The sequence below is a fragment of the Amblyraja radiata genome, chromosome 9 (genome assembly GCF_010909765.2).
Source record: "Amblyraja radiata isolate CabotCenter1 chromosome 9, sAmbRad1.1.pri, whole genome shotgun sequence".
Lineage (NCBI taxonomy): Eukaryota > Metazoa > Chordata > Chondrichthyes > Rajiformes > Rajidae > Amblyraja > Amblyraja radiata.
In genome coordinates this window covers 28242377-28269554 of record NC_045964.1, presented here as the reverse complement: position 1 = coordinate 28269554, position 27178 = coordinate 28242377, and the positions used below count along the sequence as shown (strand labels likewise).

At 41.7% G+C, this 27178-nt stretch overlaps 1 protein-coding gene across 9 annotated transcripts in view; it reads right to left on the bottom strand.

The window, feature by feature from the left end:
• meis2 (Meis homeobox 2) overlaps positions 1 to 27178 on the bottom strand; it is a 124337-nt gene that overhangs the window by 76353 nt on the left and 20806 nt on the right. For 5 of the 9 annotated variants that reach the window (XM_033026951.1, XM_033026955.1, XM_033026956.1 and 2 more), the window contains exon 8: positions 14101 to 14151. The exons of the other annotated variants lie outside the window; for them this stretch is intronic. In XM_033026951.1, coding sequence (XP_032882842.1) covers positions 14101 to 14151 — 51 coding nt within the window. The remainder of the gene's footprint in view (positions 1 to 14100; positions 14152 to 27178) is intronic. 9 annotated transcript variants of the gene reach the window in all.

Here is a 27178-nt window from a genome sequence, read left to right as displayed (position 1 = left end):
CAGAAGTATGTATGTGCACACATTAGAAAATGAGATGGAGAAGAAAGGAAAATGAGCTGATAAAAATATTTTCAGATTTAATAGAATATTAGTTTATTATGAACTATCTCAAGTGAATCCCACATAACCGTATTAATTTAGCATAATCGGTAATGCATCAAATTTCAAGCTTTAATACAGTGGTAAACATAGGTTAAGAGAGTGTGCTGATTTATTTGGTTGTTTGATTTATTTGTTTTTCTTGTGAGTAATTTTATTTTCTTGGCTTGCTTTATCTGTAATACTAGGGTTAATTTTATTTTCCTGCATAAAATGTAAAACTTTCCACTTAATATGCCTGAAATGGCCAGTACCTGAACCCTTCATTATTAGACTCTCTTTCCACCATGCTGTGTTGCACGCTTCTGCTCGTTACAATTGAATTTTTGTGTAAGGTTTATTTTGAAGTGACCAGATATTAAGCAGGGCACGACATGCTGCTCTGGAGTTCAGTGTAACAGCTGCACTTTCTTTTGTTGAATACAACGTTTACGAACTGTGTGGGTTTTCCTATGTTAAAGAGAAGACAGTGACCCATGCCACCTTCTTTATCCTCGAAGGAGCACTAAAAATCACTCCTCATGGGCTTTCCCCAAGCTTCTCTGGCCCAGAACAACCTCCCACCAACACTCCCCCACCCCTTGCTCCACTCCCCCACCCCTCAAGTAAGGGAAAGGAGATGTAAAGGTGGGGGGAGGGGGGAGAGAGGGGAGAGAGAGAGAGGGAGAGAGGGGGGAGAGAGAGGGGGGAGAGAGAAGGGGGAGAGAGAAGGGGGAGAGAGAAGGGGGAGAGAGAAGGGGGAGAGAGAAGGGGGAGAGAGAAGGGGGAGAGAGAAGGGGGAGAGAGAAGGGGGAGAGACAAGGGGGAGAGACAAGGGGGAGAGACAAGGGGGAGAGACAAGGGGGAGAGACAAGGGGGAGAGACAAGGGGGGGGAGAGACAAGGGGGGAGAGACAAGGGGGGAGAGACAAGGGGGGAGAGACAAGGGGGGAGAGAGAAGGAGGGAGAGAGAAGGGGGAGAGAGAAGGAGGGAGAGAGAAGGAGGGAGAGAGAAGGAGGGAGAGAGAAGGGGGGAGAGAGAAGGGGGGAGAGAGAAGGAGGGAGAGAGAAGGGAGCTGAGAGAAGGGGGCTGAGAGAAGGGGGGAGAGAGAATGGGGAGAAAAGGGGGGGAGAGAAGAGGGGAGAGAAGGGGAGAGAGAGAAGGGGGAAGAAAGAGAGAGAGAAGGGGAAGAGAGAGAGAGGAAGGGTGGGAGAGAGAGAGGGAAGAGTGGGAGAGAGAGGGATGGGGTTGAGAGAGGGAGGGGGGGGGGGGGAGATAGAGGGGGAGAGAGAAGAGAAGGGATTTTATGCTCCATTCTCCTCAACTTTTCAGGCGGTATAAACAGCATTTAGCACATTCAACCCCCAAATGACTCCAAATGCTCAGAGCTGCAGGGGCTCATCTTTTGTTAGTCTCCCTCTATTTACACAGGATTTGCGCAGGGCTCTCCAGTGAAGAGACCACATGTTACTGACAGAAAGCGGCTTCATTCACAACACATCAGGCAAAGAGGCTGTAGCCATTGCTGCTCCGTGCTGAGGCAGGATTAAGCCTCTGGTAACACTGAGCCTAAAGACTTGCTAAATGATAAACAAAATGTGCATGCTGCTACTTAAAATCAAATTAGGCAGAGATAGATCATAATATAAGCATGCAAGGGCTACAAAAGTAGATTAAGGTATTAGATCTGTCTTTAAGCTTCACCTTCCAATGAAGCAATGCAATATACCTCACCCATTCATTTATGCAAATTCCTTTCTGCCTCTCTTCATAGGGCACATTTATAACTAGCATGAGCTGTGGCCTGAAAGACACAGAGAAATGTCTGCTATATTAAGCTGCCCTTGAATACACCGTATAAAACGTTTCCATTTGTCCAGCAAAGAAACCAAGTCAGGCAACAGATCAATAATGTGACCTGGAAGCAGAAAGCTGGGAGTGAGTTGTACCTGCTTGGTGCTAAATGGTTTTTCTGTAGGTAATGGTTGCCCAGTACTTGTATGTTTGAATTGTGAATGTGTGTACTTTGAGTGTGTTTTTTTTTCATTTCACTTGTAAAATGTCGCTACTAGTTCCTATAGAGCAGGCTTATTAACTCAAATGTATTCACTAATTGGCTGTCAGGCACAGAATAGGCTTCAGATCCCATTATAATCAGTAAGAGAAAAAAAAAGAGACCAGTATTTTTAGCAGGGAATATTCATTTTTGTAAATTATTTGGGAAAGGTGATGTAAACTGATCTACAGCGATCATCTAGGAATTTTAGAAAAAGATACCCGAGTCAAATTCTTACATTTCACTTCACTTAGCCACCTCAGAATGCAAATAATATGCACAAATGACATCGTCATGCTGGTCACAACATACTTCAAGAGAACATCGGGAAGATCAAAGCCATTGCTTCCAGCCTTAGCCTAGTCTCCATCTCATCCCTTGGTAACATTTGCAGATGGGACCATGCTAACCATTTAGACTTTAAAGATTTAGCATGGAAAAAGGCCATTCGGCCCAATGAGTATGTGCTGACCAGCGATCACCCCATGCACTATCTTACAAACTACGGACAATTTTTTACAATTTACAGAAGCCAATTAACTTACAAACCTGAACATCTTTGGAATGTGGGAGGAAACCGGAGCACCCAGAGAAAACCCAGGGGGTCACAGGGAGAACGTTCAAACTCCGTACAGACAATACCCATGGTCAGGATCGAACCCAGGTCTCTGGCGCTGTAAGGCAGCAACTCTACCACTGTGCCAACATGCTGCCCTGGTTGCAGTTGCTGCCTTACAGCACCATTCTGCCAAGCTTCAGTTGACCTGCCTTCATAATGTCAGCTGGTTTAACATCCTGTCCAAAAACATCTGTCTTTAGATTCTGGATTCAGATTATATCCAACCACAATCATGCCATGATGACATATTCAGCCACCACATCTGGAATCATCCTCCTAAATCCAAACAGCCCCCCTTGCCTCTTTCCTAGCCCCCACTCACTCATCTTTACTATTGACGATCAATCACTCTACACCTCCATCCCCCACCAGGAAGGCCTTAAAGCCCTCCGTTTCTTTCTCGACTGCAGAACCATCCAATTTCCCTCTACTAACACTCTACTCCACCTAGCGGAGCTGGTCCTCACCCTTAATAGCTTCTCCTTTGACTCCTCTCACTTCCTCCAAGTTCAAGGCAAAGCTATGGGCACCCGCATGGGCCCAGCTATGCCTGCCTCTTTGTAGGGTACGTTGAACAATCCCTGTTCCAGGCGTACACTGGCCCTATCCCCGAACACTATCTCCATTATATTGATGACCGCATCGGTGCTACCTCCTGCACCCATACAGAACTTATGGTCGTCATCAACTTCACCACAAATTTTCATCCTGCACTCAAATTTACTTGGACACTTACATCTCCGACACTTCCCTCCCCTTTCTTGATCTCACAGTCTCCATCACAGGAAATAGACTATTGACTGATGTCTATTACAAACCCACTGATTCCCACAATCATCTCAACCACACTTCTTCCCACCCTGCTTCCTGCAAAGACTCTATCCCCTACTCCCAATTCCTCCATCTACGCCGCATCTGCGCCCAAGATGAGGTGCTCCAAACTAGGACATACGAGATGTCTTCATTCTTTAGGGAACGGGGGGGTTCCCCTCGCCCATCATAGATGAGGCCCTCACTTGTGTCTCCTCGGTACCCTGCAGCTCCACCCTTGCTCCCCCTCCCCCTACTCGCAACAGGGACACAGTCCACCTTGTCCTTACATTCCACCCCATCAGCCGTCGCATGCAACCGGAATTTCCGCCACCTCCAACGGGATCCCACCACTGGCCACATTTTCCCATCTCCACCCCTTTCCGCCTTCCGCAAAGATCCTTCCCTCCGCAACTCCCTGGTTAACTCATCCCTTCCCACCCAAACCACCCCCTCCCCAGGCACCTTCCCCTGCAACCGCAGAAGATGCAACACCTGTCACTATACCTCCTCCTTCAACTCTCTCCAGGGACCCCGACAGTCCTTTCAGGTTAGGCAGAGGTTCACTTGCACCTCCTCCAACCTCATCTACTGTATCCGTTGTTCAAGCTGTCGACTCTTATACATCGGCGAGACCAAACGCAGACTGGGCGATCATTTTGCGGAACACCTTCACTCAGCCCGCGTGAACCGACCTGATCTCCCGGTTGCTGGACACTTTAATTCTCCTTCCCATTTCTACACAGACCTTTCTGTCCTCGGTTTCCTCCATTGTCAGAGTGAGGATAAATGCAAATTGGAGGAACAACATCTCTTATTTCGCTTGGGCAGCTTACAGCCCAGTGGTATGAATATTGATTTCTCTCACTTCGGGTAGCCCCGGCATTCCTTCTCTCTCTATCCCTCCCCCACCCAAGTTGCACTAGCTTCTCATTTTTTATCCTACAAACAGCTTGGCATATTCAGCCACTGCATCCGGAATCATCCTCTTAAATCCAAACAGCTCCCCTTGCCAAAACAGGCCCTTCGGCCTACAGAGTCCTCGCCGACCACAATCACCCATACACTAGTTCTATCCTGCACTCAAGGGACAATTTACAGAAGCCAATTAACGTACAAACCTGTGCGTCTTTAGGATGTGGGAGGAATCCGGAACACCCAGAGAAAACTCACGTGGTCACAGGGAGAACGTACAAACTCTGTACAGACAGTACCCATAGTCAGGATTGAACCTGTGTCTCTGGCGCTGTAAGGCAACAATTCTACCGCTGCGCCACTGTGCCACCCTAATGTTCATCTGTGCTCTTGGTCTTTATAACGTGTAGGCCTCCCTTAATTTCTGCTACAACTCTTCCCACTCTGAGGAATATCTGGGCCTGCAAATGAGCAAAAGTTAGCACGAGTCTGTCCAGAAAACATGTTTTGAAGTCTTTGTCAATGTTAGTGTTGGGAAGCGCAAGGGAGGGGTGAGAGGGCCAGGTGGGGTTGTAGAGAGATGCTAATGCTTGGAGGGAGAGGCATTTGGATTGGACAGGGTGGTAATGGGGTTCATTTGAGTTTATTGGATAGACTTCTTCGAGGACCAAAAATAAAAGCTGGAAAAGATGAATGATGTATCTCACATCCATTCCATCCTCTCTGCTGTCAGTTTTAGCCAGTTCAGTTAAGATTATATTGTGATGCATATGTCACCATCAGCTCTCAACATGCTCATTAGTTTAGTTTAGTTTATTGTCACATGGACCGAGGTACAGAGAAAAGCTTTTGTTGCTTGCTAACCAATCAGCGGTGTGACAATACATGATTACAATCGAGCCGCCCACATGATACATGATAAAGGGAATAGCGTTTAGTGCAAGATAAAGTCCAGTCAAGTCTGATTAAAGATAGTCAGAGGGTCTACGATGAGGTAGATAGTGGGCATATTAATTGAGTCCACAGCTGCCCAGCATTCAATGTAGGAATCACACTGGGAAAAGCATCGGGAGGTGGTGCTGGGGAGGGCGTTTTGGAGCAGCACCGTGGGAGTGTGGCAACCTCTGGCCAGCCACCGCTTTAAGCCCACTACACCTACTCACTCCACTCCCACTTGGTATCCAGAGTTAAATTTGGTACCTTCGGCTTTAATATTGCACTCACAGTGCAATCATCATAAACGTGACACCTAGTTCTCAGTAAGTGATCACCGCCACACTTCTTAATCGGGATTGAATGCTCCTGAAGCCATTTTATAACATTGTGACATGATTCAGTGTTGCTAACAAAATTATTCACCCGATGAACAAGACTGATGTAGATTAGAGACACGAGGTGGGGATAACTCAGCTCTGCACAGTAAATTGAATGACCCTTGATGACTGAAAATGGCAATATTGCCCCTGTCTGCTTGCTCTCCCCATCTGAGTAGCCGCCAGGTGTTGAACATGTATGTGTGCTCACATAACCATGTTGCTATCAGCTGTGGGGGTGGAACAGCCTCTAGTGATGCACGTGAAGCTCATCAAGAGTTTGGGTTCTTGCAATTTGTGAAATATGTTAGTAAGAAATGGGAACATTAACTACTAAATCTTTGGACATGGGGATATTAAATAATATTTTTGCATTGCCACAGGTATAAACGTCTTGGCATTCTTTCCATTTTAGAGTCATATAGAACAGAACAGTGCAGCACTGGAACCACAATGTTTGTGTTGAATATGATGCCAAGTTAAACTGATCTTATCTGTCTGTACATGATCCATATCCCTCTATTCCCTGCACTTCCATGTGCCTATCCAAAAGCCTCTTAAGCACCACTATCATATCAGTCTCCACCACCACCCCTGGCAGTGTGTTCCAGGCCCCCACCACTCCCCATGTAAAAACTATTTGTCCCACACATCTCTGTTTACCTTATCCTATATAAGGCAAAAATAAGCCATTGACCCACCAAGTCCACACCAACCTATTTGCACTAATGCCATTTTATTCTCCCCACTTTCCCATCAACTCCCCCTCCATCCTATCAACCAATGGCGTAATGGGACGATTTATAGTAACAGATTATCCTGACAGCCTGCATCTTTAATTTAGAGATATAGTGTGTAAACAGGCCCTTCGGCCCACTGAATCTGTGTCGACCAGCGATCTCCATACACTAGCACTATCCTACTCACTAGGGACAATTTACAATCTTTACCGAAGCCTATTACCCCTCAAACCTGTACGTCTTTGGAGTGTGTGAGGAAACCGGAGCACCCGGAGAAAATCCACGTGGTCACGGGGAAGAAGGTACAAACTCTGCTCAGAGAGCATCTGTGGTGAGGATCGAACCCGGGTCGGTGCCGCAATTCTAAGTCACTGGGATATGGGAGGAAACAGTTGTGGTAGTCACAGGGAGAATGTGCAACTCAGTCGATGTCAGAGGTCAGGATTGAACCTGGGTCACTTGAGCCGAGAGGCAGCAGCTCCCTAGCCGTGCCGCTGTGCCCACAGATTTGTTTATAATGCAATGTGGTTCTTCACCTGGTGAAGTCTGTCGGCTGCATGCACATTGTGTCAGCTCAAAGCGACAAAGAAGGGGATTTCCCCAGGATAATAGATTTCGATGTCTAAAATTCTCTTCACACACCTAATAAAGACCTCAGTCCAAAAGAGGGATTTTGCAGTTTAACTGCCCCACCCCATTTCACCAAGAGAGGGGAATGAACGATTCTGCCGATTCAACAGAAATTATACTAATTGGCCCCAGAGGTTATCTAGGTGCCTCGTCTCAAAGATACCATTGTTTCCAGTGCATTCAGCTGGAACAGCAATAGTCCAAATCGTCCTCACATCTCTTAAAAGCAGGTTGTCTCCTTGCAGATAGCTGTGGCATGAAGCATTTCCGTCTAATATTGGTTTAGTCACTTGATACCCTGCTTTAGTTTGCAGCTTCCTCAGATCTGCATTTAGCCAGCTTTCTTTTTTTTTTTAAAGAAGTGGTGATTCTAGGTGTTGCAGTCCTAATTAGTGAAACTAAGCCCGAGGAAGGAAATCTGGGTCATATTAAATTAATTGAAATGAGCGTGAAAATTAATACAGCAAAACGCATCAATTTTCTGGAAAGTGCTTTCGGTTCTTGCAAACCACTAAAAAAAAAAGGTGGGCATTCCATAAAGCTGTCAGCTTAAAAAAACCTGTTAGCTCAAATTCGGTTCTATCTGTGATACTAGCTCTGAATCAGTTTGGCCTCGACCCAAAACATCACCTATTCCTTTTCTGCAGAGATGCTGCCTGACTTGCTGAGTTACTCCCAGCTTTATATTGTCTAGTTGCAGATTCAATTGTTTAAATGACAATCAGTTGTGAGAATTATTCAGTACAGTTTAATTAATAATGGCTCTCTCGCTACTGTGTGCAAACTATCGCATCCAAATGTCCGACTTGACTCCAGAGTAGAGTTACAAGGTGTTGGTGTAAATAGATATGAAGGCTTATTAATCGTGTAATTTCCTCGAAGAAATAAGGGATTAATTGGAGTACTAATGAATTAAGGGTTTACAAATCAACAAGTCAACCATCAGATTCCAGCCTCTCTCAGCATATACTCATCAGTCCCTGCCAAGAAGTTTCCATACATGTCCTGAAGGCAGGGAACAAAGGGAGCAGAACTGATTACAGCTATGTTCACTGCCTTGCTGTCTAAACTCTGTTTGGCTTCCTAATGAGTTCACTAAAAACCTAATTCATCTCCCATAACCCCCACAACCCTCCTTGAAATTCACCATTATGGAAATTACAGATGAAACGTTTACAGACTGTGTTCAAATTACTGTTTCTTTAACAGGCAGGTCCCTGACCCTGGAATTGTACAATAGAGGTTTGTCCGGCTTGAAACCAATCAGTCCTAAATCCACTGAAAAAAGGGGATGGAAGGAGGTTAAGACTCTTTCTCATGGCACCGATGATTGTAGCACTCAATCCCTCCCCTGCGGTGGATGGTGAAATTATGTGGAAATGGCACGGATTTGATAATTTATCAGATAAAACTGGAGAATGAAGAAAGGTTAAAACCACATGCAGTGATGGTAAACAGATTGAAACCGACTAATGCAAATTCCCAAATCATTCACGAGGAGACTCCCTCAGTTCCTCATTACGTGAAGCCAAAATGATCCTCGCTGCATCTAAGCTGTAACTGAAAGATTACAGAATTGATGGCTCCTTGGTTTAAAATGCAGCTGTTTTATTCTGCTTTAGTAATTAATTCTTTTTCCAATAGCGTATTGATTAAGCGTAGACCCTGATAAAGTTCAAACTGCAAAGTATCTCCAGTGGTTTCCCCAGTTGCGTGGAAGAGTCAATGAAAACTTCCTCCCATTCTAGCCGCCTCCTTAGAGCGCTGATCGAGTGAACTGCACAGTTTTTTACTCATAAATTAGTCAGGCTGTGTGGAGCTGTGTTAGCTGATCACTGCTTTTGTCTCTTTGCTTTGCCTACTTGCTTTGCTGTTTCACTGTCCTTTGTGTTGTCAGATATAAAGTCAGCGTGCAGCTGCTTCACTAAGCCGGGACCAACACGAAGAGCGTTTCATTCAAAACTACATTTTATTTTGCACAGCTGTATTCTGCACCCTTCCACTCTGTTAACAACCCCCTCCCTCCTCATGCCCTACCACTTCCTCACCAAACCACCCCGCCCCCTCCCGCCACCCCTGTTCAAACTTGGACATCAGACCTTATGGGACTCAAGTAGCATTGGACTTGGAACGCAAGCATGCAAGAGTTGCCCATGCCTTGATGAGGCCCTTCACCCATCATCCCACCTCCCCTTGCCCCCCAAGCTCTCAACTTGTCAAGGTAAATACCTGGTGCCCTTGTAGCATCTTCAGTTTCAGTTTAGTTTTAGTTTTGGAGATACAGTGTGGAAACAGGCCCTTCGACCCACTGATTCCGTGCTGACCATCGATCACCCACACACTAGTTCCATCCTGCATGATAGGGACAATTAGCAGAAGCCAATTGTGAAGCCAAGGCCGAGAACCAAATTGGCTTCGGTAAAAAAAATAATAAATTGTCCCTAGCGTGTAGGATAGTGCTAGGGTAGGGGGTGATCGTTAGTCAGCACGGACTCAGTGGGCTGAAGGGCCTGTTTCCGCGCTGTATCTCTAAAATCTAAACTACACACTTGCGTATCTTTGGAATGCGGGTGGAAACCAGGGCATGCAGGGAAGACGGGAGAAGGAACAAACTCCGTACAGACAGCACCCATAGTGAGGATCGAACCCGGTTCTCTGGCGCTGTGAGGCAGCAACTCTACCAATGTGCCATGGTGCCGCCCAGTTGTGCCTGTAACTTACAGTCCTGCCTGTAACTTAAAATATCAGTTGGGCAGAGTTGTTCTGCTGCTCGCCTCTTGCACATCACCATCTCGAGGCAACATCAAATGGCAGGTCAAGTGCCACATATTGCTGGCTCTGGGCCAAATCCCACCCCTGAATGTTCATAGTCTGAGCCCAAGGACCTCGCATGTCAGAGATCACAAAGGTAATATTCCCAGCAGCTACAAGAAAATAACCTTGAACATGGCTGGTAATGACTTAATAATGTATGGGAGGAATGTAAATTCCCAAAAGAACAGGAACTATTTAGTGCAAATGTATGCATGTTTTAACTTGTGTATGCCCCATAATGATATACTGAAAATGCTGCACATTTGGCCAAAAGTGAATGTTTCAGACAAAAAGAAGCAGGTGCCCAAATTTGCAGTAATCCTCGTCACATGTTCACCTCTCACCCTAGCCATTTTCTGAGCTCTAACCTTTCACTTGAAGGCTAACCTTCAATTCACTGAGCCAAGATTAGCTTGGGAGTCATCTCAGAAACTAAGTCCACAGATAGCTCCATTTATTAAACCTGTTGCCTGATTTATTCAGTTTTAAGTTGTCGGAGAATTTTGGTCGTTTCCTCCTGTACATTTTTCAATCTCCTCAAGGCCATAAAGAGCAGTTGCATTCCCCCACCTCCAGAGCATTCTTTACAGGTCAAAAGGTCAACATTCACAGATGTCTGTACCAGGCACCAATTGTTCTATTGACTGTACCCCAGGATACATGCAACTTCTGTTACCCATGGAGTAGGCTCTCTTTAAATACTCTGATGAAAAATACATAAGATCACACATCATTCTTTACAAACCACATTCCACAATCATTTCCAAAAGGATTGTTGAACTTCAATTATTGTAATCGCCTCCACTTAACCAGGTGTAACAGTTTAAAACAGTTTAAGAGCTTTATCTATACATTTTGCTTTATGTTAACTCTTTGGTTCGAGTAACAATTATTACCATTTTTGATTAACTGATTTTTTTCCAGCGGAACTTTAACATTGTATAAATTTCTGAAAATAATTAAGCCCTGACTTTGGTAAATTCAACTGGATTTGTGATTCTTTGATACCTTTCAACACCAAATGCTTAACCACAACGGCTGAATGTCTGGAATTTTGCCCCAGTACATCATGAATAAAGAGAAAATTCTATTCATAGTTCTCTTGCATGTGTCTTTCAGTAAAATATTTCATAGTTTCTATAGTCAAATTGCAAACATTTGGTGTTCATAAATGTTGTGCAGCAATTAATCCCATCTTTCAAATATCTTTTGGTGGCATCTCTAGAGATTAGTGTACTGTTCTTTCATAGCAGAAGCAAGATAGTGGTTTATAAAAATAGAAAATTGATTCCAATTAAACTTTGACAATTATCAAGCTATTCTCTTTAGCTGGGTTTGAATCTGGTTGGTATCGAAGGGCTAGAAAATATTTTTTTTAAATATAAAGATAAAAGCTGCAAGATCATTGTTTCAATATCCAGCACGGCTGGAGCATTGCTAATAAATGCGGAGAGTTGATTCAAAACACTTGCAGCAGATAACTATTGATTTACTAATGGAGTGTCTCAATGTGCAACTAATAATGGAGGGTTACTTCACACATGTAATCGGTAATTCATGGTAGGTCATAATCACGAAGTTCGATACTGTTTGAAATTAACCATTGCTAACAACTAAATTTATGCAGATGTTGCATGCAGCTTTGCACGATGTGCCCACATTAATGCGAAAGGTATTTTAACCTCAGGCTTAAATGGTGCTGACAGAGAATAAGAATTTACGGCAAGCGGGGTTTATCCTATTACTCTAACTTATGAAAAATACCTTCAATTTAAACTGTGTCATCTTTTGAGAAGCATGTAAATATACTTATCTTTACATTTGTATTACTTATTTTTTTATGAGAAGAAATGTGCACCAAGATGATCTAATAAGTAGTGAACGCAGACCATCCATTGCATCAAGGAGTATGCTTAAACATGAATCTAAGGCCAAAATGCAAATATGTAGAGTGCTGATTAATGCAACACTCTGGTAACAAACACAAAGTCTTGCATTTTATTCATTTGAACTGCATTTATTTGCACCATTGGTAAATACTGAACACAACAAGGTGTACAAAATCATGAGAGGAATAGATCGGTACACGCACAGTCTCTTGCTCAGAGTAAGGGAATCAAGGAGCAGAGGACATAAGTTTGAAGTGAGGGGAAAAAGATTTCATAGGAACCTGAGGGGAAAACTGTTTCACACAAAATGGGGTGGGTGTATGGAACGAGCTGCTTGAGGAGGTAGTTGAGGCAGGTACTATCACAACATTTAAGAAACATTTGGATAGGTTTCTGGATAGGACAGGTTTAGAAGGATATGGGGCAAACGCGGGCAGGTGGGACCAGTGTAGATGGGAAATGTTGGTCGGTGTTGGCAAGTTGGGCCGAAAGGCCTATTTCCACGCTGTATGACTATGAACAAATGCCAACACTCTTTTGCTCTGATGTATCTCTTATAGCACAGAAACGTTTGGGCTCAAACTTTTAGTAATAAACATATTCTGTTTCAAAATAAGTTTTTGTAATAATATTCCTTCGAGGAACAGAATTCTTAGTTGAGCATGTTATTCCAAATAAAACTATTTTACTTTTATGTAATGTGAATGTCCACAATGTGCTAAATGCTTTCTATAAAATGAAAATATTAAACCTATGCGTATTTATTTTTATGTTATTAAAAAGTTGATGTTTCTATAAATAATTGGTCACATGAATACTACTAGTCTTGTCTCTGTCAACAGTAGCCACAAGCATTTTGTTTACAATGTCACAAATAAAATTTAGCTTCAGTGCAACTTCTTGGACTGTGAGTGAAAGTTGGAATTTGGAGGGGCACCAAAGTTTATTTGTTCCACATAACTAGATTAAGTGCCTTACAGGATGCCTGTCGTATTCATTCCAATGTGGAAAATTTACCCCCAAATATGCCATTTATAGTAAATAACCAGCTAATTTATTAAATATGTTCTTCAAAATGAAAACATGTTCTCAGTCCAATATTTTCCCCAATCCAATTGTAATATTTTTAATCTGGTTGCAATTTAAACTTAGGATTCTTCTGTACATGAAGAAAGGCTCAATAAGAATAGCTGTCCTTTGAAATGGCTTGGAGGGTTTGTTAGAAGAAAGGGTAAGGGTGCGATTTGCTTCTATTCAGGCAGTTGGAGTACTTGTATTGCAGTCATAAAATTTATTGAACCAGAAATTGTTTTGGGCATATTAACTGGACTGAAGTCAAATGTGTTTATGTTGTGGTTGTGCCACAGGGATGGATTCACATCAGCTCCACGCTGCATTCTGAATAAGAAGGGGAGGGGACAGCAGATGGATAAAATAAGCAATTAGGCAGCCACATTTTAGCATTGATTTCAAATTTTGCTGCTAGCTGGGAATCAGAAACATTTAGCTTCCAGGTAGGAACCCGACTCTAATAACTGTATTCTTGAGCTGAGAAACTATGCTTTCATATCATTCATTAAGTTACAGACACAGAGCTCAGGAAAAGAGATAACATTAAAATAAATGGAAAAATACACAAAGCATATTACAGCTTAAGATCCATAAGAGATTTTATGTGGTTGTAAGAAATTCTAAGTGAAATGGACCAGTGGAGACAAAGGAAAACCAAACAAAAGTCACATTTTCAGTTCTGCTTTTGGTCTAATATAAAGATTTTCTCTCAGTTGGTTCATTTGTGAAAATTGGATGCATTAGAATCAGCATTATGTCCAAGGTTAAATATATATCTATAAAAATGTTTAGATGGTTCACACATTATAAAGATTTAAATCAGTAAGAATGAGGCCATTTATTGTTTTATCATGATCCTGATTCACTCCTGAATGTTGCATGCATTTTGCTCTTGGCGAACACGTGCAAACAAGTTGCTACACAAAAACTAAACACATTTTGAAGTAAACATATTTACAGCTTTTGGACAAAGGTACAGCTAAAAGTCAACTGAAAGGGATCATTAGAAAGAGCATGCAGAAGACATTTGTTTTACTTAAAAAAACAATCAATGTTTTCACAGATATATATATATATATACCTTTAATAACTACTAATACACTACACATTTATCTTTGGTTGTTACATGCATCATTATGACACTGTTGGGTATAAAATAACTGACCTAGTAGAAGATGGCAAAGATGGCTTTTCCTTTGCAGAACACCGAATTTATCTATCAAGTAACCAAAAAGAAAGATTGTATTGGAACTCAGCCAATTTGTTAATTTTCTTGCAATATAAATAATTCACCTGATCATTCTCGTTGTTAAAATACCTACATTTATTTCCTCAAAATGTCACTATTCTCTAATTTACTGCCAGTTTGCATCATTCAGTACAATAACACCTCATATTCCTCTTGGGTAGCTTCCAACGCAACGGTATGCCCACTGAAATTTCTAATTTTAGATAACCCCCCTCCTCCTACCCTACTTCCCCCACACCCCCCTTTCTCCCCCCCCCCCGCCACTCTCCCCTGTGCCCGACTTGGACTCGCACCAATTTCTCCCCCGCCCCCCTCCAGCTACATTCCTACCTCTGCCTTCACAATTCGCAACTCTTCAATTCTTTTGTCTCGCACATTTTTCCATCTCTGGCCTTTGTCCAACTATCTGCCTATCAAAAAACACCTGTTCACTTATTACCTGCCATGCTTTGCCCTGCCCATCCTCTCTTCTAGCTTTCTTCCCCTCCCCCGATCCAATAATCTGCCTGAAGAATTGTCCCAACCCAAAACACCACCCATCTATGTTTTCCAGGGATGCTGCCTGACCTGCTAAGTTACCTTAGCATTTTGTGTCGTATTTTTGTAAACCAGCATCTGTAGTCCCATGTTTCAACATTTTAACACAACAAGACACATTGGGCTTTGCTGTCAATAATAATCCCCAAATACACTCTCGACAAAGCCTGTTGTGGAATGGTCAAGTCGTCTTAACATCTGCCTGCATGCGTTTCCTTGAATGAATTGGCCTTCTCATTCCTAACATTGGCCAATGATGTTCCAGCCAAATCCAACCTCCACAGTTTTGGGGACAGAGCCTTCTCCAAGGCAGCTCCCAGGCTCTGGAACTCCCTCCCCCCAACTGATCCGCAATTCCGTGTCCCTCACCATCTTCCAGTCCCGCCTCAAGACCCATCTCTTCACCTCTGCCTATCCTTAGCCCCACGTCCCCCTCCCTTTTCATCTGTGCTTGAATTGCCTCATATTGTGTTTTGAATTGAATTCTGTCTTTAATTTGTGTACTAGTCATGTCTCTACTATTTATTTCATTCCGCTTACATGTTTTTCCTCTACTTGCTAAATTTTTGTAAGGTGTCCTTGAGACTCTTGAAAGGCGCCCATAAATAACATTTATTATTATTATTATTATTATATTGGGAAGTGGGATCCCCATGATTAGAATGCATTAAACATGTCATTGTGAAGTATTTTCTGTTATTTAAGTGTTGACTAAAGTTCCATTAAATATATTTCTGCGATAAAGTGGTATCAACCCTATTTCCTAAGTATTGCTTACATTGCAAGATATTTGCCTCCAGAAGTCAAAGTAACTTCATTATTTTTAACAATGCTCAGACTCAGCTAAACATCTCAAAGAAATGCATATTTGGATATATACACTGAGTTCTCCATTACATGATCAACCTTTATAAATGAGCCATACAGCTGACTTACAGTGCCCTCCATAATGTTTGGGATAAACTCATCATTTATTTATTTCCCTCTGTATTCCACAATTTGAGATATGTAATAGAAAAAAAAATCACATGTGGTTAAAGTGCACATTGTCAGATTTTTATTAAAGGCCATTTTTATACATTTTGGTTTCACCATGTAGAAATTACAGCTGTGTTTTTACATAGTCCCCCCATTTCAGGGCACCATAATGTTTGGGACACATGGCTTCACAGGCATTTGTAATTGCTCAGGTGTGTTTAATTTCCTCCTTAATGCAGGTATAAGCGAGCTCTCAGCATCTAGTCATTCCTCCAGTTTTTCAATCACCTTTGGAAACGTTTATTGCTGTTTATCAAAATGAGGACCAAAGTTGTGCCAATGAAAATCAAAGAAGCCATTATGAGACTGAGAAACAAGAATAAAACTTAGCCAAACCTTAGGCTTACCAAAATCAACTGTTTGGAACATCATTAACATGAAAGAGAGCACCGTTGAGCTTACTAATCACAAAGGGACTGACAGGCCAAGGAAGACCTCCACAGCTGATGACAGAAAAATTCTCTCTATAATAAAGAAAAATCCCCAAACACCTGTCCAACAGATCAGAAACATTCTTCAGGAATCAGGCGTGGATTTGTCAATGACCACTGACCGCAGAAGACTTCATCAATTGAAAAACATAGGCTACACTGTAAGATGCAAACCACTGGTTAGCCGCAAAATTAGGATGGTCAGGTTCCAGTTTGCCAAGAAGTACTTAAAAGAGCAACCACAGTTCTGGAAAAAGGTCTTGTGGACAGATGAGACGAAGATTAACATATCAGAGTGATGGCAAGAACAAAGTATGGAGGAGAGAAGGAACGGCCCAAAATCCAAAACATACCACCTCATCTGTGAAACATGGTGGTGGAGGTGATATGGCCTGGGCATGTATGGCTGCTGAAGGTACTGGCTCACTTCCCTTCATTGATGATACAACTACTGATGGTAGTATCATAATGAATTCTGAAGTGTATAGACATGTCCTATCTGCTCAAGTTCAAACAAATGCCTCAAAACACATTGGCCGGTGGTTCATTCCACAGCAAGATAATGATCCCAAACATACTGCTAAAGTAACAAAGCAGTTTTTCAAAGCTAAAATTGGTCAATTCCTGAGTGGCCGTCAATCGTCCGATCTGAACCCAATTGAGCATGCCTTTTATATGCTGAAGGGAAAACTGAAGGGGACTAGCCCCCAAAATAAGCATAAGGTAAAGATGGTTGTAATACAGGCCTGGCAGAGGATCACCAGAGAAGACACCCAGCAACTGGTGAGATCCATGAATTGCAGGCTTCAAGCTGTAATTGCGTGCAAAGGATATGCAACAAAATACTAAACAGGACTACTTTCATTTACATGACATTGCTGTGTCCCAAACATTATGGTGCCCTGAAATGGGGGGAACTATCTATAAACACTGCTGTAATTTCTACATGGTGAAACCAAAATATATAAAAATGGCCTTCATTTAAAATCTGACAACGTGCACTTTAACCACATGTGATTTTTTTTCTTCTACAAATCTCAAATAGTGGAGTACAGAGGCAAATACATAAATGATGGGTCTTTGTCCCAAATGTTATGGAGGCCATTGTAAGTTCACTTGCCCTTTCACCCACTGACCAATAGGTACGATTCTATATTTTAATTTGTCAAATTAATTTATTTCTTTTTTTTTTAGTTCAATTTTTAATTTTACACAGTGTGGAAACAGGCCCTTTGGCCCATCGAGTCCATGCCGACCAAACATCCCAAAACACTATCATTATCCTACACACTGGGGACAATTTACAATTTTTACCGAAGCCAATTAACCTACAAACCTGCATGTCTTTGGAGTGCGGAAACCAGAGTACCAGGGGAAACCCACGCGGTCAAGGGGAGAACGTACAAACTCTGTACAGACTGGATCGAACCCAGGTCTCTGGGTATATTCAATCTATCTGTTGCAACCAAATCATTTAAAGTGACAGTCTTTTTAGAGCACATATTCCAGCCGCTCTTGCAGTTAAGGTTTGCTTTGCCTGTTGTGAGTCTAATTTTGGTCATTTTTCCTTCTGTCGGATGTTCGGCACAGTTAATGTGAACTGCACAGGCTGTTCTACTGAGTGGACCTTTTCCACAATCCAACTGATAATTACATGCCATTCGAAGACAAAGATAACACAGATCATCTGAATACTGCAAAATAAGGATGACGTTAGCATCTTGGCCCAATGTCAGATGTGCTTTTCTTTTAATCTAGAGTTTGGGGGCATGTGACGTGGAAACTAATGCTGATCAATTTGTTTAATCATCTTTTGGAACTGATCCAGGTGCTGCTCTCTGCTGAAAGCTGCACTAGCGAGATCAATCTTACTGTTTACAGGACCACTGGTTTCGAACATGCCACTGGAACTTTCAATAAATGGCTTGGACGCAGCAGTTCATTCTCACAGCAGAGAGGATGAAAGTTAAAAACTATATGCATTAACTTTACTTCTCCCCATAGGATCACATCATGAATAATTTAACTTCTCTTATGCTAATTGGATCATGAAAGTATCCTTCTCTTCAGATTCACCACTCTCTGCTTTCACCAGAAACCCACCCCCCAGTCTCTCTGCCCCACCCCCCCCCAAAATCTGTCCAGAAAGACACAAAGTGGAACTCTGCTTTATGTGAAGTATATGACTTAAGATACAGGCTTGCGATTAGGAATTGCCTACAATACGGTATCAGAGATGGTCTGCAATAAATTTCAATCCAGCATTCCTCGAGCTTTTCATTCTAGAGTGGGCACTTTTGTTTTGGCGATTCCCAGCACAATTGTAGCAAGGGCGCCTGTACGAATAATGGCTGTCATTAGTTCAGAATAGAAAAGATCGAAATCCATTTTCTTCCCCTTTGCTTTTGTTTCGGAATGCGAGACAATTCACCTGGCAGGCTTATTGCAAACTGCCTATCAATTTAATGTATTTAAAAACAAAATTTAAAAAAAACTTGCCTTCATGTCGCATTTTCACATCCTCACGATGTCCCAAAACCATCAGAGTCATTAAGTCATAGAGTCATATAATGTGGAAACAGGCCCTTTGGCTAAACTTGCCCATGGCGACCAACATGCCTCTTCACTAGTCCCACCTGCCAGTCTTTGGCCCATATCCATCTAAACCTATCCTATCCATGTACCATCCAAATGTTTATTACACATTGTGATAGTACCTGCCTCAATTACCTCCTCCAGCAGCTTGTTCCATACACCTACCAAAGTAAAAAAGTTGCCCCACGGGTTCCTATGAAATCTTTCCCCCTGACCTTAAAATAGAGCCAATGAATCCCATCTGGATATATGCCATTATTTTGATTTAGAAAGCAAATTGGCTGAACTCGGTGCCACAAGCACTAATGAATATTTGTTAGATTATGTTGGTTAAGGAGTAAAAATATTAGCAGTACAGGGCGAGGGCATTCCTAATGCCCTCTATAATGGGATAGGCATTGAGACTAGCAGTCTAACTTTAGACATGAATATCCAATGTGGTGCCCATTTAAAGTCAACGTCTACAAATGGGAAGGGAGGAAACTGCCAAAGACAAAACATCTGCTGTAGTACTGAGCAGGGGAAATTCTTACTCTGGTAGTGGGATGATTGGATTCATTTTGTATTATCACAGCCCGAAGCGCGCGCGTGACTTAAGTATTTCAAGATGTAACTGCGGCTTTCAGTGTTCAAAGTAATTATAGAAGAGTCATCTTACAAATGCAAAATGCACATCCATGTGACTCAGCACAAGAATCCCGATTTCCCTTTTGAATCTCTACCCCTTGGCTCTTCTCACTATTTGTTTTTAATCTATGTTCTCCTGGGATGTGGGTGTCACTGACTATGTCAGCATTTATTATCTGCAGTGAGACGCTCAATAGATTATTTCCAAAGACAGCTATGAGTCAACCACATTATTGTGGGTTTGAGTCACATATTGTCCAGGTAACAAAAGCAGATTTTCTTTTCTGAAGGACATTTGTCAGAACAGATGGGTTTTTAACAACATCCTGATCATTTTATGGTAAGAGTTATGAATGCTAGCCTTTTGTTGCAAAAGTATTTAGTGAATTGAACCTTAGCTGTCCATGATGGGACTTGGATTAATGCCTGCAGATCATTTGTCCAAATTTCTGGATGCTAGACCAGTCCTCTGACCTAGTGGTCCTGCTTAGTTTCACTGTTCGTATCCCCTTGTAATCAACTTTTTTACAGCCAACAATGGACCATTGTGGGTTCCATCTTTCCTTGATCATCGGTGTTGGCTTTGATTTGGTCTTTTCATATTTTGCATTCGTTGTACCTTTACATACCTCTAGTTTCCCTCTCCCCTGATTTTCAGTCTGAAGAAGGGTCTCAACCCAAAGCTTCACCTGTTCCTTTCCTCTAGAGATGCTGCCTGACCCGCTGAGTTACTCCAGCATTTAGTGTCTATATCTATGATCACTATGCTCAAATCGCCTCACCATCCCACCGTCTCTCTATTAAGATATTACTTGAAACAAAACAGTGCTGGAGTTATGCTGCGGGCCTGGCAGCATCTCTGGAGGACATGGATAGGTGACATTCGGATCGTGGTCCTTCTTCAGTCTGAAGCAGGTTCCTGACCCGAAATGTCACCTATTCATGTCCTCCAGAGGTGCTGCCTATCATGCTGAGTTACTCCAGCACTTTGTGGGGGTTTTTTTGTAAACCAGCATCAGTCTGAAGAAGGGTCCATCTTCAGTTTGAAGAAGAGTCTAGACCAGAACCGTTACCTATCTATGTCCTACAGAGATGCTGCCCGTCTGCTGAGTTACACTTGCACTTTGCATTCTTTTTTTGTAAACCAGCATTTGCAATTCCTTGTTTCTAAAATATTACTTAAGTATGACTGTGCAAGCTTTCTGTCATCTATCTTCATTTCTCCTGTGAATCACCTTCCAATGTTATGCTGAATTAAAGGCATCATAGAAATACAGCTGTTAGTGACAACGAATCATCCAGATCTCCGGTTCATAATGCACTGGGTATCTCAAGCATGGTTGCCGTCACAACCACCTGTTCAAATGGCTGTGGCAGCAGTGAAGATCAGCATATGGGGTTGAGCTCTGTTCTGCTATATAGTGCAGATGGTGGGGGAAGGTGGTGGTGGGGGGGGGGGGGGGGGGGGGGGAGATGGGTTTGTGCATTAGGGAGGCTAGAAAAGGTTCAGTCAATGTACAGCTTCTTGTCAGCAGTCATCAGACAAAGAATACTAACCACCAGCAAGAAACATGTACTGGGAAGCAACCCAGACCATCACACAAACCAACCTCCCTTCCATTGACTCCATCTACACTTCACACTGCCTGGGCAAGGCCACCAGCATAATCAAGGACGAGTCAAAATAAGGGAGTCAAGATCATCCCGTCAACAGCCCCTGACCCCGGGAGAACAAAGAAGGGGAGAGATTTAACTTTTTTTTTCGCCTTCCATCACAGTGAGGAATGTGGAGGAGTCACTGTGGTGGATGTTTATGTTAAAATGTATTTTGTGTGTTCCGTTGCTTTTGATTTGTATGATTGACTTGGCAAATTAAATTCCTCATATGTTGCAAAACATACTTGGCTAATAAAGTATTATTGTATTGTATTGTATTGTCTCACCCCGGTCACTCCCTCTTCCCTCTCTCATCAGGCAAGAGGTACAGAAGTTTGAAAACGCACATCTCCAGATTTAGGGATAATTTCTTCCCAGCTGTCATCAGAGAACAGTTCTCTCATCGGTTAGAATGCAGTCCTGACCTCCCATCATTTGTGACCTTTAATTAATGGGACTTTATCAGTTCACTAAATGTTGTATCCTTTATCTGTGCACTGTGGATTGATCATATATTCATGTACAGTTTTTTCTTTGACTGGACAACATGCAAACAATAGCTTTTCACTGCACCTCGGTACACATGACAATAATAAACTAAACTAAAATAAAATAAAATAAATTACGGGGCCTGAGAATTTACCTTCGTCACTGTCAGAGACAAACAATCTAATACACAGCATTCAGCAAATAATGCGGTCGAAGTTAATTTCATTGATGTCCTGAAATTACTCTTTGCAGATTTTATGCCACAAATGCTCAGTACCTTAGTGTAGCCTGAATATTCAAAAGGTTGCCCTTACTAGAGGGCAGATGAGCAGACCAAGCAACATCAAGAGCTAATGAGTGTGTTCTGAATGGAAAAATAGGCAGAGTGCTGGAGTAACTTGGTGGGTCAGGCAGCATCTCTGGAGAACATGGCTAGGTGACTTTTTGGGTCAGGATCCTTCTTCAGGTTGACTGTGTGTGTGTGGGGTGGGGGGGGGGGGGAGGCTGGCGGATGGAAGGGAAGAAAGCTGGAGGAGAGGAAGGTAAGAACAAAGGCAGGTCATAGGTGAATACAGGTGATTGGACAAAGACCAAAGATAGTGTGAGACAAAAGGATTGAAGAGGCGAATTGTGAAGCTAGACGAAGGAATGTAGATGGAAGTATCATGGAGACAGATGAGATTCACAGACAAAATATCAGCAGAAGGTATATGGAGATGCACAATTTAGCACTGGTGTGAGTTGAATACTATGAGGAGATTAACAGGAACAGGGGGTGGAAAAAGGATGACTACAGAAAGGATGATCTCAATCTAGCTCATTATCCCAAGAGAACTGATGGCAAATTAAAAAAAAAAAAAGTCTTATTCACTATCAAAAATACAAGGTTGGGAAAGAGCCTTGCAAAAAAGTAACAAATGTTAAAAAAAATATTCCCCTAAGGTATCAGTATTTAGGATTAATTACAGCTCTGCTTAAACTACGGAAAATCTTCTTGCCTGGTGCTGAATGCATTCAAACTAAACCTTTTAAGGAATGGGTTGCTTTAATATGTGTTAGTTGATAAGCTGGATTATCAATCCTTCGCATGACAGATTCTGCTTTACAGCAATTTCTGCCAATTCTCAGTAGGAGGATTACTCAATTGCTGTGTACAAAATGGCCTAACAAAAATGGATTGAAACAAAATGTCCCTTTACAACAATCATACACCGATTCTGTCAACATCAATTGTTCTTTGATGCATAGCTAATGACTATCCAGCTCTCTTTATCTCTGATTTTGATTAAGTATCTCATTTCTAAATCAGTATCCTGAACTGGGATGCCAGGGTGACACCTAACTACATTCTGATAATTATTTAACCTTTTTCTGCCACTGCATTGTGTTGGCCAACTAAGTAAAATTAAAATGATTTTTTACTAAATCAGACTACATCCAAAAAAGACACGTGTTGAAGTAACTCAGCGGGTCAGGCAGCATCTCTGGAGAACATGGAGCAGCAACGTTTTGGGTCAGGACCCTTTTTCTGACCCGAGAAATCATCTATCCGTGTTCTCCAGGGATGCTGCCTGACTCGCTGAGTTACTCCAGCACTTTGTGTCTGTTTTTGTAAACCAACATCTACAGTTCCTTGTGTCCACACAAACAAAAACCTATCCAGTGAGTTTTCAGACACCATTTAATTAAAGTCTTAGTTGTGTGCATATAGTTATGTACAGAATATTACATGGCATTTAAATTAGTAGAAAACATTACTGCTTATAAAAGTGCAACTGAAAAAGGGATATTCTTAATATCTTTTCCTTCAGTAATAAAACATTTGGATCGTGAGAGTTTTCCTAATTTAAAAAAATGCATACCAGGATCAACATTACTTGTCAGGTTTTTTTGTTTCATAACTTGAAATGTTTATTTATTTAGTTTCCCTTAACAACTCCATATCAGATTGCTAAGCAACGCTTTATATTATCAATACATTACAAGTCTAGAAACCATCTATTGGGACACACCCATAATACTTATTTTTTAACATTACTTCAGCAACAAGACTAAAATGGAATTGACATAATGCAGTGACAAATTGCTGAAGAGATTTCATTTAAGAGCATCCTGAAGAAAGCACTCATCTATCAATAAGGTTGGGTGTTATAAAATGTATTCTGATCCCAGTTTATAGTGAACCTATTCCTCAGGCAACTCCTGTCAATTACAGAAAACTTAACAATTCCAGTGATGCACATATTTAACAACTTCGAATGTATGCCTGTGAATACCATGAGTTTACTATTAACTGTTGGAATTTTTAACCTGTTAAATATAAGGTAATCTCTGTAGCCTAATTAGAAGAGAAAGATCAGAAATTGCAAGATGTTCATTTTTAACATTCAGAATCAGAATGAACCACATCTTGAATTACATGACGCTGTCAGAATTGCGAATATCATCCCTTATTTTATTTAAATATATTTATGTATAAAGGTATGTTTTTTTTAAACCAGCTTTCAGCTCATCAAGGAACACAAAGTGTACAATGTGGAACCACAAACAATATTGTGAAGCACTGCAATTATAGAGAGCCTGGTGTCAACAGAATAATAGGTTGTGATATGGTTAAAAGGTCCTTACTCTGTTGAAATAGCATGTAAAATTGATGGCTGAAAACGTGAAACTGAATGCAGTTGTTTTTATAAGTGATCTGGATAATGGTGGCAGGATAAAAATAATCATGCCGCTAAATTTTTTAAAAGACTAACAGATCTCCCACACTATGTTCAAATTATGTTGAATAATAGAAATGTTTTAAAGGTCAGAACTAGCTCACCACAAAGTGTAAAGTGTAATACTTTGCTATTAAAGTGGAGCCTGCAAGTGGCAAGTGGTATTCTGAAATATACATTACTTCTACAGCTGCCAGCGTTTTCAAATATTGCTCCATGCACAGTGAGAGGGCATTCAGCCATACTTCAAGAATACAACAGAATGTGCACCCTGAGAATATTGCCAAAGGGAAGTTAAGAAACCCATCGTCACACAGACTGAAATGTCCATAAATAATCTGGTTGCTGATAGAAATAATTTAGTTTAGTTTAGAGATACAGCGCGGAAACTGGTCCTTCATCCCACTGAGACAATGCCGACCAGCAATCACCCATACACTAGTTCCATCCTGCACATTAGGGACAATTTACAGAATCCAATTAACATACAAACCTGCACGTCTTTGGAATGTGGGTGGAAACCGGAGCACCCGGCGAAAACCCACATGGTCACAAGAAGAACGTGCAAGCTCTGTACAGACAGCTCTGGCAGTCAGGATCGAATGCCAGGTCTCTGGGGCAATAAGGCAGCAGCTCTACCACTGCGTCGCTGTGCCGATCCTTTTTATATGGAGCCGACTAGTGTCTGAAGAAGGGTCTTGACCCGAAACGTCATCCATTCCTTTTCTCCAGAAATGCTGCCTGTCCCGCTGAGTTACTCCAGCATTTTGTGTCTATTTAGTGTTTAAATAATCTGGACAAATAATCTGAAGATGGGTCCCGATTGAAATGTCATCTATCCGTGCTCTCCAGAGATGTTGCCTGACCTGCTGAGTTACTCCAGCCCTTTGTGTCCTGCTGACATTTGAAGATCATCAGTTTAGGGCAAAAATATGGTTGAGGATGTGAGTACCATGTTTCCTTGTTTTTGCTTGCAGTGTCAAAATTGGGCTGTTCTGAAATGTATTTGCACAGAACACGGAGGGTGTGTCTATTATGTGTCACTGCATTTCATTGTCTCTGTACTGTACACTGACAATGACAATTAAAGTTGAATCTGAATCTGAATCTGATTAATTGGTCAAACAGGTCACGGTAGACTCGCTTATTTGATGTCAAAGAGCCACAGTGCAAACTTGTTTGAATCTGGATATCACGGAGGGATTTAGTCACCCTATATTTATCAACCAGCTATCCAACCTCAACGTACAACTTTAACAGGCACTGCTTGCCTTAATAACACAAAACATGAAAACGTCTAAAATAAAACAAAAGGTACAGATGGTAGCCTGCAATGATCATAAACAACCTGAGGTTTTACAGAGTATAACTGTTATTTATTGTGAAATTTTAGACATTGAAATGTGTTTCACATGGCAGTGCAGAAGCACAAAGTATTTTAGAGCCATTCTGTATCAAAAACAAAACGTGACAGCATTCAGGTAGCAGATTTAATACTTCAAAACAGACAGATGTCAATATGTATTTCACTTTGGTCCTAATTATTTGTTCAGGCATCAAGAGCTGGACAGCATGGAAATGGACACTTCAGCCCAACATGTCCATGCCGACCTTTTTGCTCATCTATGCTGCAGTAATCCCTCCTGGGCTCATTACAACTATATCCTTCCATACTTTCTCTTTCTATGCCATGTTCTCTGTATATGATCATTTATTCAACAAAAAAAAAAAACAGGGCCTTAGTATAAGGTACCAGTTTTTGGGAAATAATTCTTAGCAGGAATTGGTGAATATTTATAAATTTAGCAACCATTAACATAAATGCTGAATTCATTAACAATATTTCAAATTCTGGAAAGGGGAAGAAATTATAAAATGAAATTATGAAATGACATTGATTTTTTAAATTTCTGCTAGACCATTCCCTGTATGTGGAACTTGTTATAGATATGACTATAGTTATTTCTAAATCCTGAATGTAAAGTGATGAATTAAGCTATACAGGATGTTGATTCTGTGCTAATCGTGAACAATCTATTTCCAAAATAATAGTGGTTACCGCACAGCAGAGGACCAGTAGCCTTTCAGACAGTGAACCGGTTTAATTTAGTTTAGAGATACTGCTCGGAAACAGTCCCTTCGGCCCACTGAGGCAGTGTTGACCAGCGATCTCCATACCCTAGCACTATACTATACACTAGGGGCAATTTACAATTTTTACCGAAGCCAAATTAACCTATGTCTTTGGTGTGTGGGGGGAAACTGGAGCACCCGTGGAAAACCCACATGGTCACACGGAGAATGTCCAAACTCTGTACAGACAGCACCCATAGTCAGGATCAAACCCAGGTCTCTGGCGCTGTAAGGCAGCAGCTCTACTGCTGTACCACTGTGCATGGTTGCATGGATAAAAAAGAGGGTTCCCTACTATTTGTTGTGGTAAACAATCATGGAAAACTACACTTTTGTTTTAGAGTGACATTTTCTCATTGAATGACTCCACTGCGATTTAAATTCAATCTGGACATCCAGTGCTGTTTGTGCGGAGTACTCACATTCTACCTGTGATAATGGTTCCACATCCCAAAGACTGGAGAGGAAGTTTGGCCAATGTAAATTGCTCCTGGTGTAAATTGGTGAGTGGTAAAATATGGAGGGGGCTGGTGGTGGGGAAGTTGATGGGAATATGAGGAGAATAAATTGGGCTTAGTGTAGGATTGGCTATTCGATGGAGTCAATGGGCTGAAAAAACTGTTTCCATACTGTATGTAGAAACAAAGAACTGCAGATGCTGGTTAACACACAAAAGGACACAAAGTGCTGGAGTAACTCAGCAGATCAGGCAGCATCTCTGGGGAACATGGATAGGTGAAGTTTCAGGATCTGACCCAAAACATCACC